The 22,346-nt window shown below is 40.9% G+C and overlaps 1 protein-coding gene across 2 annotated transcripts in view; it reads right to left on the reverse strand.

The window, feature by feature from the left end:
- The window catches only part of ANKIB1 (ankyrin repeat and IBR domain containing 1), a 137,934-nt gene that overhangs the window by 78,307 nt on the left and 37,281 nt on the right, over positions 1-22,346 (reverse strand). For both annotated transcript variants that reach the window (XM_063452448.1, XM_063452449.1), the window contains exon 2: positions 12,884-13,170. In XM_063452448.1, coding sequence (XP_063308518.1) covers positions 12,884-13,071 — 188 coding nt within the window. In that variant the 5' untranslated portion in view covers positions 13,072-13,170. The remainder of the gene's footprint in view (positions 1-12,883; positions 13,171-22,346) is intronic.

Here is a 22,346-nt window from a genome sequence, read left to right on the forward strand (position 1 = left end):
AGGAACTGAGAATTCATGCCTAAAAGTACAATGTGAAAGAAAAATAACACAAAAAAATAACTACCCAAAAGTTTTACAAAGACTGGTGGTAGAATTAGTGCATGGAAAGTGTTAAAATACCACCATTTAAAATACCCTAGGCTGTCTACCTTTCAAAAATATATGGTTTGATGGGGGTAAATTTCATTGGCGGCTTCAAAAACATCCCAAATAGGACATGGGTGCATGATGACCAGCTGTGAAAATTCCAAGTTGGAAAACTGGAATGCGCACCATCCAAAGAAGGTCTTTCAGCACCCAGAGAACCTGACACACCTATATATGGGGGGTATCACTGTACTCAGGAGATGTTACTGAACACATATTGGGGTGTTCTTTGGCAGTAACCCTTAAGGTTCTCAGTACATGTATTTTTAAATTGCTTTGTGTGTCAACCCCCCCCCCCCTCCCCTCACTAATTATTATTTTTATTTTTTTTAAATTTGGCATAGATTGGTGGTAAAATGGTTTTATGAAAAGAGTCAAAATACCCCAAGTTTAATACCTTAGGTTGTCTTCTTTTTAAAAATATATACATGTGAAGGATTATTCAGGGATTCCTGGCAGATTTTCAGTGTCACAATGTAACTTGCGTTAGTTTTGAAAAAGAAGAAATGGTTTGTAAATAGCAAAGTGCTACTTGTATTTATTGCCCTATAACTTTCCAAAATAAAAGCTAAGAACATGTTAATATTGGCTATTTCTAAAGTCAGGACAAAATTTAGAAACTATTTAGCACGGGTGTTTTTTGGCGGTTGTAAATGCGTAACAGATTTTGGGGGTCAAAGTTAGAAAAAGTTGTTTTTTTTTATCAGATTTTATAATTTTTTTATAGTAAATGATAATAATGGTATCTTTAGAAAGATCATTTAATGGCAGGAAAAACGGTATATAACATACCGTATATACTCGAGTATAAGCCGAGTTTTTCAGCACATTTTTTGTGCTGAAAAAACGGAACTCGGCTTATACTCGAGTCATTAGTCTGTATTATGGCAATTTGCATTGCCATAATACAGACTGAGGGAGAGGGGGCTGGCAGAGATCTTACTTACCCGTCCTGCAGCTCCTGTCAGCTCTCTCCTCCTCCGCGCCGTCCGTTCAGCACCTCGGTCAGCTCCCAGTGTAAATCTCACGAGAGCCGCGGCTCTCGCGAGACTTACAGTGTGAGCTGACAGAGAGAGCTGCACAGACCGCGCGGAGGAGGAGAGAGCTGACAGGAGCTGCAGGAGAGGTAAGTAACATCTCTGCAGCCCCCACAGCCCCCCCCACTAAACTACCAACCCCACTGGACCACCAGGGAAGGAGCCCCCCTCCCTGGCCAGCTAGCATGCAGGGAGGGGGGACGAAACAAAAAGAAATTAATAATAAAATAATAATAAAAAATAACATGACAAATAATAAATAATAAAAAATATGAAAATAATAAAAAAAATAAGTAAATAAAAAAAAATAATGAAAAAAAAAATATTAAAATAATGTAAAAAAAATAATAAAATTGCCCACCCCCCCAAGGCTCTGCAACACACATACACACACACAGCACTCATATACACACACACACACTGCACTCATATACACACACACACACTGCACTCATATACACACACACACACTGCACTCATATACACACACACACACTGCACTCATATACACACACACACACTGCACTCATATACACACACACACACTGCACTCATATACACACACACACACACTGCACTCATATACACACACACACACACTGCACTCATATACACACACACACACACTGCACTCATACACACACGCTGCACTCATACACACACACTGCATTCATTATACACACACTGTAAATAAATATTCAATTAATATATTTTTTTTAGGATCTAATTTTATTTAGAAATTTACCAGTAGCTGCTGCATTTCCCACCCTAGTCTTATACTCGAGTCAATAAGTTTTCCCAGTTTTTTGGGGTAAAATTAGGGGCCTCGGCTTATATTCGGGTCGGCTTATACTCGAGTATATACGGTATGTGGGTACAGTAAATGAGTAAGAGGAAAATTACAGCTAACCACAAACACAGCAGAAATGTGAAAAGAGCCCTAGTACTTAATGGTAGGAAAAATTCAAAACAGGTCTGGTCAGTAAGGGGTTACATTTTCTTTATTACATATTCTATTTAATTTAGAATTTCTTATCTCCTGCTCTGTTAAAACTTAAATAATGTTCAATTTGCCGAGCAGGAGATAAAAACTCTGATTCAAACATCTGATTGAAAATTAAACCATATTTTTTCATTGAGGCTGTGTGAGTCACAGCCAGAGGAGGTGTGGCTACGGCTGGAAGAACAGAAATAAAAGTGGTTTAACTTCTAAATGGCAGATTTTTGAGCAGTGAGACTGCAGAGGCATGATCTATACACCAAAACTGCTTCATTAAGTCAACATTGTTTAGGTGACAAAAGTATTTTAACGAAGTTCCTATATCCCAACTGGATATCTCCGCTAAATTTCCTTTGTAGCTGGAAGAAGCACTGGTTCGTGAATACAGCTCTTTCTCCCAGTAATCAATCGACACATGATTGTGGGAGTACAACGGTTTTTATTGTCGCAAGCATGGTCTTTCATACACGGATGCCCTGCATGGGTTCCCTGTTCAACACCAAGTGCCTCAACACAAAATACCCCAAAAAACATAAAACCGACAGGAACCCCAACACATAATATACCCCCAGATAGCTTTGATCAGAGTGCCCATGTTGGCAAAATAGCACTCGGATCCATGAAGAATAGACAAATTGTCACCGGGGTACAGAAAAGAGTTACATAAAAAATTTGTCTTTGGCCGGTCAAATAATGGGCACTCATGTAAACTAAAAAGGTGGCACCCCTCCTGGCTCTCAGGAAGTGATTATTCTTCCCAGTCTATTGTACCACCCCCTCTAATTGGCGCTCTACTGGCTGGTTGGGAAGTGGGGGAAAAACAGAGGTGAAAGTTGGTCAGGGAATGCGAATAGGCGCAGACGAGACGGAGTTCCAGAGAATTGTGGCCAATTCCCGCTACAGTCCTCCTGGCTCTCTGGATTCATTGGCTTTTGGGTGTTTAGCATGGAGGGGTAGGTGATGAGAGCCAGGGGTAGTGATCAAGTATTTTGGGGAAAATATGGGCTATAAAACATAAATTGCCACATGGATCTCTTTAAGGCTCAGAATGAACTAATGGAAACTAACGGTTTAATATAAATACTTAAAGGTTTGTTTATTCAGAAGAACAGAAACCATCTAATTAAATAAAGAAAGGGCAAAAGTACACAATCCGGAAATAAGTCCTTAACATGTAATGCAAAATGAACTAATAAGCCCTTTGTAATTGATCCGGTTTTTGAACAACTTCATTAATGAAGGGAAGAGAGTGGGAGGTGGATATGTGCTGGTCCGGGAACTGACCAGTGACTAATAAAATAAACTGTACTGTGCCTTTTCTGTTGCTTAGCAGGGGAGTCTCATCAATTGTGGTAATGCAATCAGACAGAGATATAGGATATGCCAGTATAAAGCAAAGCTAGGTTTTCTCAGTGCTACAGCCAGGGTTGGCAACATTTGTCCCTACACTACAAGCCACTTTCAGAGTGCATAATGGGTGTTCGTAATTCAACAGGATTAGTAGATGTTTATTTTGGCCAACACGGTTCTAGAATCAGCAATCACAAATATGCTACAGTGGTGAATCAAGTGCTAATACTATAATCCCAGCTCCTCACCTAAACATTGCCACAGAAATAAACTAGTCTTCCCTCTGCAGATACATGCACTTGTATAATCTAGAGGTGCAGCGCAGTCGGAGGGTCTGAGAATTGTGGCTTCGCTGTCTGTTTTCTATAGAAAGCTCACAAATGAACTAACCAAAACAGATTTTAGAAGAACAGAAAAAAACATAGGAGTTTGCCCATACATGCTGTCTGAATACTGCCTAGCCAATACTAGTTGCGTCTGCTAGGGAGTTACCATAGTAACCACCGCGCATGCACTGTGGTTTCTTTATGTGGAGAGCAGAAGGCCCGCCTGTGGGTGGCCTTTTCGGTTCTCCCTTGTCAGTCAAATTGTAAAATGTTTTTCTAGTCAAAGAAACATAACATTATTTTTAAAAAAAAGTTTTTTCTCTCAAATTTGATTTGCCAGCACAATGTATAGACAGAATTGTGTGTGGTTTCAAAAGAGCAAAAGTGAAAAAAAGCAATTTGGGTATCCTTTTTTTTTTTTTTTCAATTCTTTATTTTTATTGTGCACAGGTGTACAAATTCTCCTGCCTCGTCACAACAACGAGAGCAAGAACATGCGATTATTACAATGAAACAGGTTACACAAAGCATGAGTCCTCATGAATTAATACTTTGCTTCATTTTGTTGCGTCGGCACATTTTTTAAATTATAGGAAAATACAAGAAGTATCCGTACACATCTGAAGTGATATAATTAGTGCCCTATTGTCATAAATATGACCTGTGTGTTCGGGCGTGTATGTGTGACAGCGTTTATGTATCGCTCAGGTGTGTAAGGTGACAAGTTTTCTGTGATATGGTACACGCTTATAAACAGGGAGTATGAGAAAGGTAGAGGGACTCAAGAGAGTGCCTGGCAGCAGGCTAATCAATATGTGAGTAGCAGGTGACGTGGCCCCGTGTGGACAGCGCAACATAGAACATTTGATGGACATACAATTGTTATACTTGGACGAAAAAGACAAGAGAGATAATATACATTTAAACGTTGAAGGTTACTTAAGTGGTAAGCCAGTCTCAGTTGTGGAGGCTGTGGTAGGATCTGGGCAGCGTCCTTAGAGGCAATGTGTAAGGGCCTCTACCCTCTCCTGGGGTGCTGGTGCCCTGTCAGCCTATGCCTCGTTTATAAGAGGGCTCTGTATATGCTTGATTGTCCCGCAGGGGTCGAGCAAGGTGGGGCATTGTGGGTGCCGTTGTTTTCCTCTGCCACCCGTCTTTACACAGATCTGTGCTGATGTTGCCGGCATGCGGTGTTGTCGACCAGGTTGATGGGGCGCTCTTTGGCAGTGGCTGTGCTCGATGCTGTGCGGTAGGCCCGCTTGCTGGTGGTAGCGTTGTGGTTCTCTGCCATGCATGGGGTCTGGTGAGGACCCTTGGGCCCTTTCAGGCTGGCCTCACTGTATGGCTTTGTTGTGGTGGTTTGCGTGCGCGCGGGTGAGGCCTCCGTCTGCGGCGCCATCTTTGGGATTGTGCCAGTTGGTTGCCAAAGTGGCTGTAGCAGGGGTCTTTGATTGTTCTGCCAGGCGAGTTCGCCGGGTCTTCGGTCTGTTGCTGTCTGCTCTCCAGGCTCGCCCAGAAGGTGTCGATCATGGCTTCAAGTCGTGCCCAGGTGAGGTGCCATATGGTGTCGCTGTGTTCACACGTGGCGTCCGCCATTGTATGCTTCCCTGCTTTTGCGGGCGACCTGCTGGGTTTCGTATTCTGTGCTTGGATGAGCCTTGGTGCCAGGGGTGGTTGGACCGGGATCACCCCCGCCGGTCCTGAGGGGGGGGAGCGGGTATGCAATAGCTCGGTACCCCCAGCTTTTGGGCGAGGAGAGCGGCCGTCTCTCCTCAGCTCCGTCTGCCGTAGGCCGCAGCCTGCCTTCGTCGGTTCAAGATCGCGGGAGGAACTCGGGTCTGGTATCATCGTGTTCGCCAGGGTGCCCCCAGCATGGGTAGCACCTCCCGGCATAATTTCAGGCTTGGTAGCGGTGAGTGTTCTCCTTATAGGTAGCATGTATAGCGGGAGCTCCTCCGCCATGCGACCGATCGGCTTGCAGGTCAGGCCCCGCCCCCAATTTGGGTATCCTATATTAATCCTTAAACTCTCCTTTATTCCTGCAGCTCTAAATATCCTCCTGTAAAGTCATCATTCGTGATAATTTCCATCTAGTTAGATGCTTCAGCGCAGGTAATTGTTTTTCTTTGGTTTTTACCAAGTTTCTCATCTTTACATTTTTTGGGGGGAGATCATGTCAGCAATGCTAACCAACAACAGTGTTTAATTAAAATTCTTTAATTCCAATCCATTCAAAATATATACTTGGACAAAGTATGGACTGCTTTGTCTTAGTATTTTTCTTCCGCTTGACAAAAAGGTGGAGTGAAGCCTTGTCAAATCTTGCCAAGCCCACAAGCCGTCAATATTGGCAACTGAGGAGAAAAGGACCTGGAGGATGCTGCAAGAGTCTCCAAAGATCACAGTGTTGTGCAAGAGTACAGTGCTGCCGCCGGCTCCTGACTGTTGAAATACCAGGTGCTGAAGAAGACCAGACAGAAGAGCACGCCAGCACCCACGAGAGACAGATTCAGGTAAGTATAACTCACCTTTCCCTGCACCCCTACTACCCCAACTACTCCCTCCCTGATGAGGTATGTTATAAGACCTCAATCTGTGTAAAACCTACAAAAGCAGGCCCACGAAACACTACCCCAGTTAAGCATTACCACATGAGCAAAAAGAATCAACAGCCACGTGTTGGTGTATGTGTGGAGAAAGAGAAGGATGCATACATACGTGGTGGACCTATCCAAAGTAATGGAATTGTGGAGAAAAGCAAATACATTGATAAACAACATTACTATAATCCAGATCAATTGAAGGAACACCATCAAAGAGCAGAGACTTCTAAACATGATTAATTTTACAGCACATAGAGGCATAGCACAGACATAGCTAAAACGTGAGGCCCCAATACAAACACAAAGACACATCGCTCAATGACAAGCTGATGGCACAGGTCCAATGTACAGTCGGCCTTTTATAAGATCTGAAGACCATAGGAACAAAATAGTTATAAATGAAAGGGAAAAATTATGAAAAGGTGAGACCCTGGCCATCCCCATTCACAGCATGCATGGTTTTTATTGTTCTGTTTAAGTAATAAATGCTCCTTTAATGTTCTTGAATACTGATTCACGTAAAACACAAAAATTCTAAAGACACCAAGCGCATGATCTGACTGGCAGGTAGCAGCAGTAAATATCCTTACACACGATTGGCAAAAAAGTGTTAGCAGTAGCAACAAGAAATTAATTTAAACTAAACAGGTTAGCTGTAATTGAGCTTTAACAGTCACTCACAAGAAATGGAACCTACCACGGGACTTCACTTGAGAGGAAGGAATTGGTTGAGTGTTATGTTTGTATCTGTACACTACACTTACTGTAAAACCTGCAGGCAACTGCACTTAATGTACAACACACTACATAATTGTATTTATATGCCTGTATCTAAATAAAGAATCTTTAAAAAAAAAAAAAAGTTTATATTTTTGCAGTAGAGGAGTGACTTGACAGTAGAGAGATTAGGGTTGCGAGGGTTTTTCCAAGAGGCAGAAATAGGTTTCCAAAAACATGACTAGCATATTTGGATACAGAGACACAATTGGATAAATACCTAAAAACACTACCTCGACTTGCTTAGGAAATGTTAAAGGAACACTTCACACACCAAAATCACTTTATCTTGCTGAAGAGCTATATGTGTGAAGAGTGTGTCCCATTTTCTTCATTTTACAAAAATTACAAAGACTTCTCATCGAGCTGCATTTGGAGCTATGTGATTGGGCAGACAAAGAAAGCCTGGGTACAGTTAGGAGGGCTTGCAAAAGCCGCAGACAAGATATCTGTAGTCTTTGATGGCTGTTTTTAGATATAACCCAACGAAAAAGGCACAATTAAATAAATGCATATTTCCATTGGGGGCATATTTACTAAATGGTGATATAAAAAAGTAACATTGGGGGGCGTTTGAGCCGTGGAGTATCCCCTTTAACTTAGCCAGCAAAACCTTATGATATAGGTGGGTTAGTTTAATGCATGATCAAAACAACTTTAGAAAAGCACTCTCATACCAACAGAATCACGGACAAACATTAGACGCTTGTGGTTATCTAAGAGTTAAAAGGGAACAGTCACTTTACTGGAAATCACAACATTTAACATTGATGCCACCTATAAGTTTTGCTGCCATTATATTGTTTTGGTAAGGCTCTGTAAAATAGAGGTGCTAATTTCCGAAGTAAAGACACAGTGTGAAACATTTCAATTATGTTTTTCAAACCGCACAAATACGTTTGTTAAATATAGGGAATAACTATAACTCCAAAAAAACATGCCATCCTGTACAGCTCTATTACTGACTGGAGCATTAAGGGAAAGAAGGCGGATTGAAAAAGGAGAGACAGAAATGTTGGTTTTATTAAATATTAAAAAAAATTAAAAAGTATATATTTTACCAGACCTGTGTGGCTACCTGAAAGCCCCTTTAACCCCTTCAGGACACATGACATGTGTGACATGTCATGAGTCCCTTTTATTCCAGAAGTTTGGTCCTTAAGGGGTTAAAGAGACCAAAATAACTCTAGTGTGCCCTGAAGTCTCATTGATCAATTCCCTGCTATTTAGGAGTTAAAATACTTTGGTTTTTTATAGCCCTAGTCCCACCTCCCTGCACTTAATGTGCACAGCCTTCGTAAACACTTCCTGAAAGGAACCTAAATATTTTAGGTTCCTTTATTCCACAGTCTGTTTAATCTACAATTTATCATCTCCTTTTCTGTTAACAGCAGGAGTCCCTGCTGTATGATTAAACTTAAATTTACAGAGCAGGAGATTAAAACTTTTAAAGCAAATTAACATCTGACTGAAAATGAAACCATGTTTTCAATGCAGGCATGGTTATTTACAGCCAGGGGAGGTGTAGCAAGGGCTGCATAAACAGAAACAAAAAGTGATTTAACTACTAAAAGGCAGATAATGGAGCAATGAGAATGCAGAGGCATGGTCTACAAAAAAAAAACAGCTTATTTAAGCAAAAGTTGTTTGGGTGACTATAGTGTCCCTTTAATGTTAACAATAAACAAAGCTACCCAAAAAGAGTAGCTTTATTTGATACATAACAAATCATATAAAAACTTGCTACTTATCAGAATCTGACAGCTCCTTGAAGCACAAACATTTGAAGTCTGCCATTGTTCTAGGACAGGGGTCCTAAAACTCTGCCCCCCCCCCCCAGATGTTGCTGAACTCCAACTCCCATGATTCTCTGACTATTTATGTAATTCAAAGAATCATGGGAGTTGTAGTTCAGCAACATCTTTCTATGAAAATCCGAAAATGTGGCTGCTGTGTACACACCCATGAATGAAAGATCACAGCAGCCAAGAGAGAAGACAACGTCGAGTCAGAAGTGATTATACTTTATAATTTATTAAATCTGACATATAGGAGTTCTGTGTATTTGCTGTTGCTACCATCTCATCTAATTGGCAGCAGTTATCAAATTATATGACAATTGTGTCTCCTGTGGTTGCAAAAAAAATGATTAGAGCAAATCTGCCATAAGTCAGCCAAAGCTTTGTAGACATAAATTTAACAACCTGGCCATGCTGCAAATGAAAAGATCACAGAGGTATGTCAGGTTTTCCAGGAATTACACAGGTTCTCTTGGTGACAAACAGGTTTATAAAAAGAAGAATAAAAAAATAGGAGGATAAATCAAGTAATAAGGGAGGGGGGAAACTTAACAGGCACACTTGCCAATACATGGCTTACCATTATGATTTTGCATTAAGGATGTGTGCGCTTTCAATACAGGTACTTAAAAAAAATTAAAAATATATTAGTTGGACCTAAATGGTTTTTCTAACCACCAAGACCACTTAAGTGATTTGGAATAGTCAAGGTGGTAGGAGTCTGGATGTGCAGTGTTTCATAAAGTTGCACTCCCACCACTTGTGACATTGGGCTGTCTAATGTCAATTCTATGCATAAAGTATGTCTGTTGCCAGATCACGTGCAAGGAAAAGCTCTCTCTCCCCTCCCACCCGCCTCACTGTGCAGCATTGGGTTTTGTTATACATATATTTAAAATAAAAACGGGGGGCGGAGCCTAGCTTCCAGGCTGAACAGACGTGCAGACACCAAGCTCCCGACCAAAACTGCCATATGGGTGAAATAAAACCCAAATATCGAGCACGTCCACGATCTGGAGGAAAACCAGCAAAAAGGGGACACCCGGGGGAACACTCTGATACCCGACTCAAGCTTGAAACTAACCGGGAACCCTGAAATCCTGCAGAGGCCTACCTGGGACCGAAACGGGGAGAGGCGGCCGCTCTCCTCGCTAGAGAACAGGCCTACAGACTGCTATCACCTCGCAACTCATACCCCCCCCCCCCCTTTGGACCGGCGGGGGACATCCCGGTCCAAACAGGACGCCTGGAACATAAGCTACGAATCTAGAGCCAAGAGGCCAGAACGGGAAAGACTGGTGAGCCACGCGACACCTCAAAATGGCCACCGCGACACAAACCCAGAGCGACCCTGCAAGCCAGACAGACCAGAGCTGGACGGAGGCCTTTGAAGCCCGCTTTGATGCTATTTGCCAAGCCTTTTGGGACCGCATTGCCAAGCGTGAATCCCTGCCTAAACCTCCCGAGACGGAACACACCGGCCAAGCAGCAGCGGACTCCTGTCCATCTTCTGGGCTGGGAGCCCAACCGGAGAAACCTCCAGGCCGCAGTCCAACCACCCGCGGGGAAGACCACAAATCGGAAACCCCAGGGACCCACGATCCAACCTCACGTCGAAGGCGGATCCACGGACGAAGGGCGATAGCTCCCTTAACAGCCCGGAGCTGTAGGGATGGAGACCCACTCTGCTGCACACAGCGTCTGCAACACGAGCCCGGCAACCCACAGTCCCGCATACCGGAGAGAGGCATCGTTATAGCCGACCGGGAACCAGATTTTCCACGATGGCAGGCACAAGGCATTGGCTGAGGACGGCTAATTACATACTCAACGGCCCATCTAATGAAGCCCAACACCGGTCTGGACTCTGACAAACCTAATGTGGACACTGTTAATCTATGTAAAGTATGGCTTACACACACTCACCCACACTATAGACGGCGAGGATAACTCCCCACCATAACTTTTTGCTTTATTATTATTGTTTAAGCTGACACCCAAACCAGCGTGCTCCTAAAGCCTGAGAACACTACCTTAGAATATTTCACAAAAATAGAAATGCCACTGATGTTGGAGGGGGAGGAGAGGTCATCAGCGCCGAGGGAGCCCGGCACTGGATTAAGGTAAGTGTCTGAAGGGGATTTAACGGGAGGGGGGGCCTAAGAATTATATAGTGGCAGGAAAACGAGTTTGTTTTCCTGACACTATAGTGGTCCTTTAAGATATCTCACATCATCCATTTTTCCCCCAAAGTCATTTTACTGTATTTGTCATGTAACGAACAGATTGAGACAATGGCAAACTGTGTCCCAGACACTGATATTATGTCAGAGAGGCATCAGGTATGACATGTAGAGCAAGTCCTGAGACTGAAGACCCTAATTAAAGTGTAAGTGAGAGAGGAACACCCAGACAGGTTTAGATTAATTTGAAGGTTACATGACAAAATAACTGAGAGCACAGATGTGAAAAGCCAAGAAAGCCTGTTAAAATGGACAATTCACTCCTGACAAGATTCGTCATCTAATTCTAGAGACATCTTTGTGCAACAAAATAAACTACTAAATTACAGACGTACTGAAGCACAGAGTGGCCAGAAAGCGCACATGTGCCATTTAGGCATTTTTTTAAAAAGGGACGCTACAGACACGAGACCATGGCCAATTTAAACCTCAGTTATATATCCTCTGCCTTGTAATGTATTTATCTAACTCCTCAGCCCCCGCTGTACATTATGTTATACCACAAACCTGTGATGATATGTCCTACAGAAAGCTATGGAAACACTGGAAAACGAATGAAAGCATTTGACCCGTTTCCCGGCCTGCTGAGCTCTCACTGTAGAAAATGGACATTTCGAGAATAACTTTGTAAACTCTTCTTGTACTTTATATGCAGCATCTTTAGAATGCATTTAAAAAAAAGTCTCTCCACTAAAATATCAAAGTCACGTCAAAACTCCTGTGGCCGCTTTTGCTTTTTAGGTAATTATCAAACAACTTTTACTCAAACTGGTAAACATTAATTTGAAAAATAAATGAAAGTAACCAGGTCGGTTTGACATTACACAGGATAGATGGAGTTGTAATAGGTTAAGGGGAAAATAACAACAACAACTCACTGAAGACTTTGACACACAAAACAGAGACTGATCAACCAACCCCGTTTCTTTACATGGGGGTGTAGAGCAAAATTGCTTTGTCTCATGGTCTTTGGGACTGATTCAATAACTATTTACAGCAAAAAAACAAACAAACAAAAAAAAAAAACAACCTAGGTTCTCTATGCCCATTCAATGTCTAGCTGGCTAGATGAAGTTAACGTCCGTAGTATGCAAATACCTTGGTGCATTTAATATATTATTATCTTATAAGTCCTCCCAAGCAAATATAAAGCAAAAATGTACAGTAAGTGCACTCAAGTCTAGAGAGCTTTTCACTAAACTGGAAATTATAGCAATTTTACATAGGAATTGTAAATTGGAGGAAAAAACACAGCAGAACTGGAAAACTGTTGATGTGAAAATGTGTTTCTAATTTTACTATTTTTACCTAAAATTTGCCATGTCTTTGCCACATCCCCACAATTGATTGTTAAGGGAATAACCCTGAATATAACCCAATTTCCCTCATTTGGCGTTTGTGTCATGTAGAGCCCTGAAAGTAAAAATCAGTTTGTTATTTAATAAATATGTTTAACGGTAAATTAAAGTGATACGAGTCATACCGTAGATAAAATACGTTTTTGAAATTATCGCATGTTGCCTAAATTTCTATTCAGGATTTATGGCTTGGTGGAGAAACCTCAGTGTGCTTTCAATAAAACTACAATCAAAAGGACGTACCTTAACAGGCGATTCATGCCATATCGTGAGGCATAATGCAGTGGAGTGTTATGCTGATACGGCTCACCATAGGATGTGTTGGGATCCAGGGATTCTTTCAGCTGTGGGTTGCTTTCATAAATTTGATATGCCAAGTTCTCATCCCCATTGATAAGAGCTTTTCGGAACTTGGTAGTGGCGTTTCCCATGATGGTGGCTGTGACTCAATGTCACTATAGGTCACTATGCTTCCCACTGATCTGCCACTCAGACTCTTACTTGGAGCACCTGCAGCATACCTGCACAAACTGAAAAATAAGCAAAGGAAAATAATTGATCAAAACTGGTAAAACAAGTCAGCCATAAACAAAAATCAAATTCATAATAAGAGAAAAAAACAAACATATAATTGCAAAATACTGGATATTGTCTTAGCACAACAGCAGAGTTTCTTTGAAATTCCAAGAAATCAAAAAGGTATCATAGGACAAAGTAGGGACTTCTGGACAAAGTCCAGTATGTCTTCTTCTGGACAAAGTCCAGGTTGACAAAAATGTGACACAAATGTCAGATCTTACGCTGTCAACTTCTGTCAATTCCCACAATAATGACTGTAGGAAGCATTCACCTTCGAGCGAACCACACAAGTTGCTCTGCAGGCGTAGACAACCTTTGGCACTCCAGATGTTTTAGACTACATCTCACAAATGTGCTTTTACAGCCATAATACTGGGAAAGATTCAAGGGATATGTAATTCACAACAACTGGAGTGCTGAAGGTGGCCAACCTTTGGTCTAGAAAGTATCGTGTGCTCTTGAGGGTTCCATGGTCTCTTTGTTGCACGCTCATCCACCACTCGTACTCCTGGTGGATGAGGTGCCAAGAAATGAAGAAAGAAGGTGGCAGCATTCCCTTAGGGTAAGCCTCATGTAAGTATATGTACTTTTAGCTTTATCCCCCAACCTCCAGCCACTGTACACAAAAAGATGTCCCTTAATTGCCCTTTGCAACATATGCAAAAACCTCCAAAAATGGTTAGACCCACTTTAAATCCTCGTAGGTCCCCTGTCCCTCATTAGTCAACAAAGAAATAATAACAATCTATAATAAACTTTAACTGTATTCCAAAGGGTGAAATCTTCCCCTCTTCCAAACAGTCTGAATTGGATTTCATAGTTCAGTAACTTAAAATATTTTGCATGGAGAAGAGGTCAAAGCCAGCCTATCATAAGGCTTTTGTACATAGATGCAGAGAATTTAAACGCGTTTAACATCATTACGGGGTTTTTTTTTTCAACCAGAAAGAACTAGCTCAAGTCCCTTAAAATGAGTCTCTCACAGAACAGTTTTCCCTCCTGATGTTCAGAAGTCATTAGATGCAGACAGTGGAGGTCATAGGCAGTAATTACTGTCTGAAAATATACTGATGTCTGGAAAACTTTTTTTTTTTTTTTTTTCCCCTTTTCTCTTTCCATGATCTCTCAAAACATATTTAATTTATGGTGAACACAGATCCTGTGGGAAATATTCACTAAACAGGGAAAGATGAAGAAATGACTAAAATTTTACACAATTCCCTATTTAGCACATAAACCCTAGGCATGGAGCTGCAGTCGGTATAGCGGTTTTGAAAGGAAATTAGTGTTGGTGACATTAAATGATACTTATCACACAGAAATTGTGGGAAGATCAATGTGTTATATATCTTATAGAAAATACACTCTGTATGTTGCCCTTTGCAAATTGCTAACAAATGTATAAACAGGTTGCATTCTTCATTAAAAGTTCATGTTTCAGCATTTTAATTTCACTTCCTCCAATGCAATGTGTGCCTTGTCTGTGCCAGGACAGAACTGGATGAGTCCAGCTGTCAAAGACAGTTTACAACAAAAATAAACAAAAAACTTGGAACACTACGAGCGAGCACTGCAGATTAGCTCTTTACCATAGGAAACCATTGAATCGAGGCTTTCCTACGGGCATTTAGAAGATGCTGGATGTCCTGATCCAAAGCGTCGTTTCATAGCATTAAACCCTTTAAAAGAGCAGGAAGTGCTTCTAGTGGCTGTTTTCACCTGCAGGGTTAAAGGGACACTGACAATGCACCTACACCACTTCAATGAGATGAAGTGGTCTGGGTGCCTATAGTATTCCATTTTACTCAAGTTCTATATGATTTTCAATCTGTACTTCAATTCTGTCATTTTCTGGGGAAGTTAGTTTGGTTTTAAAGAATCTCAAAGCTAAAATTAGGATTATATTCTCCCGTGTTTCACCTGGAGGCATTATCAAACCTCAATGCAGCAATCAAAATGTTCTATTTTTCAAGAATATTGTATGCAATGCTTTCTTAAGAAGCCTACAGGTGTTGACATGAAAACATATCCCTCCTCTGTTAATGTACACCCAACTCACAGGACAATCTGGCAGCAGCAAAGTACACAGTTCGTGGAAAGGCTTGGGATCCTTGTCTTAGGCGGCTCTGCTGTTCCAGGAAGCCATTAAACACTATATTTATGCTTCCAGACAGTAACCATTTGCATGCTGGTGTGGTCCATTACAATACATAGTTTCTGGCACACTTGGGATTAAAGAAAAACGTCAATTAAGCAATGCATTTATCTTAAATACCATCTCCGAAGTCTGTAAATTAACTCTCAGAAAAGCGCAGGTGACAACATAAAACAGTGTATTAATGGTTTACGGATTGATTGTGTTTAGATGGTTAGATAGTCATGCCTTTAATTTTCAAAGGACTCCATGAGGAAGTGCTACTAGTGCAGGCATCTCAAGCTCCGCCCACCCAGACGTTAAAGAACTACAACTCCCATGGTTCTCTTTACATCTATCGCATTTAAAGAATTCAGAGAGCGGAAGGCCATCAACATTTGGGGTCTGGGCAGATTTTGAGATTCCTGCTCTAGTTGCAGTATGACAACCGCTAAAGGCATTCTGCAGATGTAAACAATGCTCTCAGAAACCATAATGTTTTAATTGACCAAAGAACAGGGATAGAGTCTATGTACTAAAACATTCGATTAAGAATAAGTGGTAATGGTGCTAAGGGTGTCGATTGAAGTAAAACCAGCCACCACCCAACATATCAAAAACATATAAAATGCAGGGTCTGCAGAACCTGGCTTAGCGCCAACAGACAATCAGAAAACTTTTTTTTTTTTACCTTTTACATGGCTGGGGTGAGGACCAGCGGGATGGTGTTGCAGGGGCAGAGGGACACTATAGTGTTAGAAATACAGCTTTGTGTTCCTAACTCTATAGTGTTCATTTAATGTTTATATTCCCCCTCCCCTTTGCCAATTGACTTTTATTATATTTATTATAGTCTATGTCTTGTGCAAGATACTTAATACTTGGACATTGTCCTTTTATTCTCCTCTGTCCATGGAGTCTGCAGTTTGTCCTTCTGTGGTTTCCTTTGACTGATTGATTGTGGGTATATTAGCTTAGCAACTGAAATGGAACTTTATTTAAAAGGACATGGTCGGCACTCGTTGAATTGGTTATCGTGCGTGAAGTCTCTTGGCACTGCCCCTCCCATTCAATGTTAAACCATTTTCACGCAGTTTAACACTGAATGAGTGTCCCTGGCTTCCCATAGCCCCACCCCCATTGGAGGAGTGGCTTAAGTAGAGATTACACACTTCCTGCTAGCCATATCAATTCATGCATTTGCAATGATAGGCTGAAAGCGGTCAGTTGACACTCTTAGCCAATCACAGCTGCTGATTTCTGCTCAGGCCTAAACTCAAACAGTTTAACACAGAATGGGTGGTGCCAGGGAACTCCAAGCACTGTAGCCACATTAATAAGATGAAGCAGTTACGGCGCTTACAGTGTCTCTAATCTTCACCCACTACAAAAATCTGCCAAAACTTTTTAAATATATAACTAAAAAAAAAGGTGAAGTTAATATAGGTACCACAATGTAATAAATGTAAAAGCAAGGCCTGCAAAGTAACAGAGCCACTTTCAGCTGTAAATTTAAAAACAAGGACTTCATGATATCGTGCTATATGGCTGTAGGATTTGTACCACTCTACAGACTCCAAAGAAAATATAGTTTAAATTGTAGGGGTTCTCCAAGACCCCTTGAATCAAAGAGCACCTATTGACCAGTACCCTCAAATTCAGCACACCTTGAAAGAATGGCAAAAATCAAACAAACAATTATCTCCCAAAATTCTAACAGTAGACCCCCCTTTCATCAACCTAAGGCTCTGATGTAAGATATACTGACTGGGGGACCATAATTTAGTCCCTTTGCTTAAATGGGGGTCTTGTGGAAACCCAACAATTTAGGAGTGGTATTTATCTTTTTCCTACGATAACAAAAAAATAACAGAGGCTAGCTAGCAAGGGTTAAGTTAGATTGCAATGCTGTAATGGGGGTAAAACACACTTGTTTTTACAAGCATTAAAGATTTTTTTTCCCCTCCAGGTCAGAATGGTTATGGGCGATCTGCAAAATGTGTGCAGTTAAAGGACCACTCTAGGCACCCAGGCCACTTCAGCTTAATGAAGTGGTATGGGTGCCAGGTCCAGCTAGGGTTAACTAATTTTTTTATAAACATAGCAGTTTCAGAGAAACTGCTATGTTTATCAATTAGTTAAGCCTTCCCCTTTTTCCTCTAGTGTCTGTCTCACTGACAGCCGCTAGAGGCGTTTACGTGATTCTCACTGTGAAAATCACAGTGAGAGCACGCAAGCGTCCATAGGAAAGCATTATGAATGCTTTCCTATGCGACCGGCTGAATGCGCGCGCAGCTCTTGCCGCGCGTGCGCATTCAGCCGACGAGGAGGAACGGAGGCGGAGAGGAGGAGGAGAGCTCCCCACCCAGCGCTGGAAAAAGGTAAGTTTTAACCCTTTTCCCCTTTCCAGAGCCGGGCGGGAGGGGGTCCCTGAGGGTGGGGGCACCCTCAGGGCACTCTAGTGCCAGGAAAACGAGTATGCTTTCCTGGCACTAGAGTGGTCCTTTAAAGAAGGGCTTTTTTGTATTCCGCAAGGTAAAATGTGTCAAAGAATTCCAATTATTACATTCATTTCTAGGCTCTGTAGAGGGGGAGGGAGCGGGGGAAACTGCATGATTTATATTGTCTGTTGGCATACCGACCTCTGTGAAAAAACTATGAATGAAACCTGCCATAATCCCTATGAATGTAACTTGATAGAGCCAAGGTGGGTAGAAAGCAATAAAATTAACAATTATGCAATTTAAAAAACAAAACAAAAAAACAAACAGATAGCAAATTATACTTTTTCAATTACTTAAATTGGCAAAAGATTTCTGTTGTGGTAGTATCCTTTCAAACTGTACAGAAGACTTTGACCGCTTGAGTCATGTGCCAGTACATTAGCAGCTGATTAATGATCATGGCACCCAGCACACACATACTGACACACAAATACATATAATGTTATTCTCAAAAGAGTACAAGGCCTCTTTCATAAGAAATATAACTAAGCATAAAGGCTCATTCTTGTATTCTATAACGCAAGCTTTGAAACATTGTGGCCAACAATGAAAACCAATGAAAAGCTCTAGCAAAAACTAAAAAAGATTTCAGGGTCATTAAAGAAACATGCCAAGTATGTTGTAAAACTGTTCATAGAACAGTTTGAGTACTTACTCTGGGGAGGTTTGAAGACACTCTTGTAACCATAACCACTACAGTTGACTGTAGTGGTTATGGTGCCTCTAATTCCGTCAGTCTGCTGTTAACATACTGCCCCCCCCCCCCCCCCCAGTATTCGCACTCTCTTCCTGCTCATCTCTAGGCATAACTCTAAAGCGAGAGAACCTGGATAAAGGAAAGGAGCAGTAATAATTAACATATTCAGCCCAGGAAGTGCTGTGCAACCTGAGATATGTATGTCCAAGTGATGCCCTACGATTAATGCAACCCTAGTCCTAACTTTAGAAAAATCATATGACAGAAATATTAGGGGGAGGGGGAGGGGAAATGGCATATCTGGGCTCCGAAGACTTTTAGCCTCATAGTTTATTAGAATATCTGCAAATTGGCCCTATTTTCCAATTATACATGCTTCGCTATTATGTATCATGTAATGCAAACATGTCCATAAACTATACATATTTTTAATAGCTCACATTCATTCTGCCATCTTCCCATACACTTTATTAAAAAAAATAAAGTATCAGTATTCAAGGCCATGGTTTGTAAGGCGGTACATTTACATCAATATCCCATATCTGGTAGACATTTTGTTCGCACCTCTTTCCAATTAGGAACACTACACAATGTGCGGAGAAAGTCAATCAGTGCAAACCCAATCAACATACATTTTAATGAATATACATTGTATCAATCTTAGGGAAAGTCATGTGTATCAGCCATAGACGGACAGCTTGTCTTGGCACTGCCAGTTGATGTGTTCAATAGGGCCTATAATATATTCAGAGCAGCCATTTTTTTTCCCCAGCAGCAATTGTTTAATTAAATAGGCAGCACCAGGAGAAGGCTCTGAATGCTGGTGTTTATGAAAAATAAAGTGGTGCAAAATGTAAAGTTGTTGTTGCTAAAGTGGCAAAATCAATCAGTTTTGTGATATAAAAAAAATACACTTTATTTAATCTGCTTCAGTATACAGCCCCCGAAACGGAATCCCTTCTTATTTTTCTCATGAGCTCTCTAGTTTTCAAAAAATACATTTTAAAAAATGTTGTCAAATTGTGAAAACCTGACAATTGGCAGAGTTTAACGTAATGTTCTGCTTTAGTTGCCAATTAAATGCCCCCACAATCTATCGGTCAAACTAATTCAACATAATTAAAACCGCATACATCTCAGGTAGAGGTGAGAGAAATAGCAGCTACAACATCAGGAACACGGAAGAAAAGAGTAATTTAAAAAAAAAATATATATATATATATATATATATATATATATATATATATATATATATATAAAGGTAAGCAACAAGGGAGTCAAATAATCATTAGAACAAAGGGGAAAGAAGGAATGGAAAAATAAAAACCCAGAACAAAACAAAAACAAAAAATACAGGACACGACTGCTTTGAATAAGCAGGTATATGATTTAATGCATCCTGTTTTCTGCTGACTTGATGCGATATTGTTTGGATAAATAAAGTGAAGACAGCTATTACGAAAATAACTTCTAATCTATGCAGATACTCGCAATTTGGCCATCACAACTTCCAAATTCATACCTCCCAACAATCAGGCCCACAAATCATGATGGGGTTGGCAGGCACCTGAAGGGTGATGATGACCACTACACTAGTGATGCTTATTATGGACAGGTCACCTGAAAGGAAGAAGGCCTGTCCACTGACAGGCTGCCTGGCCCATCCTCTGGACTATGCAGGGAGTGCTGCTGATGCTCTCCCTGCCTGGATGGTCTTAGCGCCCATTGCACAGTGTTATCGCTGTGCTGCCTGGTGTCTCCAGATATATGACAACAGAGAATTAAAGCTGGACACTGCCCTGAAATTGGGACTGTCCTGCTGAAAGTTAGGTTGTTGGAAGGCATGCAAATGACATTGTACTTCATTTAAAAAGTGATGCAGACACTCAGACAGGACTCAATCAGCAGGAAATTACAGATCTTCGGTAACAAAATTGCTTGAACCGGTCTTTATAAAATATAACTTTTGTAAAAACGAACAAGCAATAAAATAAAAACCACTATAGATACAACATATTCAAATATATATATACATGCACAGACACATATGCACATACATGCATATATATATATATATATATATATATATATATTTACACACACAATATATTTAACAATCAAACTTATTGCAGTCCACTGTAGAGTTGTCACTCATTGCTCAATAGATGTCATTAGATTAGTCAGCCTTTTTCATTGAGCCGCTAATTTACATTGGCAGAAGCCGGCAGCCAGATTCATTATTTGATTGGAGGCATTAGACAATAGCGCATTCTCTCAGAATGTTGGGTTGAGGAACCAATTTAAAATAGCATTACTGTGCAAGCAATGTCTTATGGGGCTGAAAAGGTGTACAGCTTGCCCCATACACATTCGAGAAAATATCAGAGCTGGCAAAGAGGTAAGTAAGGTTGAGAAATCATGTTTAGTTAATAGAGTACATTGGAGTTTTCGGTTTTGCACATGCATGACAGTGTAACTTTTAAAACCCAAAATATCATATTTATGTTCAGCTTCTTAGTGATTCATACTTTTTTTTTTTTTTTAGCAGTTTGATAAATTATGTATTTACTGTGTAAGATAACCTGTTATGACAAGTTTATTTTAAAGGGGAGCTCTGAGCATCATATAACCACTACACCGCTTCTAACCGCAGAGTTCCTCTGTTGGTACTCTGATAATGAGAAAGTTCCACTTTGCAACCAGCACGAATCTCTCCTCCCCCCCTTATGTTATATAAAGAAATAGGTCACTCATTTTACAGTGAAATGTTACAGTGTAACTATTTCAATAAACCATATCAGTCTTCAACCTATTTTTTGCGGGGGAACATGTTTCTATTTAAAATGCCTTATTGGGCACGATAAATGATCCCCTCATCCTTACATTTTGCAATAAAACCCAGATTGAAAATAAATATTTTTATTTTTTTACCTAGAATCCTGTGCCAGGTAAAGCTCCCAAGGCTTCCTGCCATGCCTCCATCTAAAGGTTGGGAGGAAGTGGGGAGGGTTGGGGAGTTCAAAAAGTTGCACTATTGAGCTCATAGGGAGGTATGGAGGGAGGGAAAAAAAGAATATTCCCTTTGCTGGCTCTGCCTGTAAGGGAGAAGCTCAATATGTCTGTTGCCAGAGTGCAGTGTACACTGATGAAGGACGTATTTTATGCACAGAATTGACACTTAGCAGTCCGGAACGGAGTTCTGGGATTCCAAAGTCACGTGTGTCGGGGGTGTAACTAGCTTCAGGCACAAAAGTCTATATTACGCTCTATACAGATTCCTATCACCATGACCACTTCTAAATCACCGACGCGGTCATGGTGGTTGAAGTATTTAAAAAAAAAAAAATTTAAGTGCCCTCATGGTCCAGATACGATGTCCCTCTAGGGGTTTTTGCTGTTGCCTAGTGAAACAAGAAATTGCCTTCATGAGATGTTATGGGCAGTTGGCGCTCATACATCTTAAAGCGGCGGGAACGGTGCCCTATTGACACGTTAAATGCAGAATGTAAATGTTTTTTATACGATATACAGGAATTCCATAGTCACTGTACCCATGTATAAGATTTCCAAGACCGTCTACAAAATGGTTGTCTACAGAATTATTTTGTTGCTCATCAGTTACTGAGGGACCTAGTTGAATTTTATTCTTTCTTCACCAAACCAGCTGTCCTTTGTCTGTTCCTTTTTACTAGATCTCAATAAAATAACAGGGTTGTTCCTTGATGTTATTTTACCTCATTGTGCTCCCCCCATTAGTGGAAGGTACTGGGATTTTCTCAAAATTATAGACAA

This window comes from Pelobates fuscus, chromosome 4 (genome assembly GCF_036172605.1).
Source record: "Pelobates fuscus isolate aPelFus1 chromosome 4, aPelFus1.pri, whole genome shotgun sequence".
NCBI classification, from domain to species: Eukaryota; Metazoa; Chordata; class Amphibia; order Anura; family Pelobatidae; genus Pelobates; species Pelobates fuscus.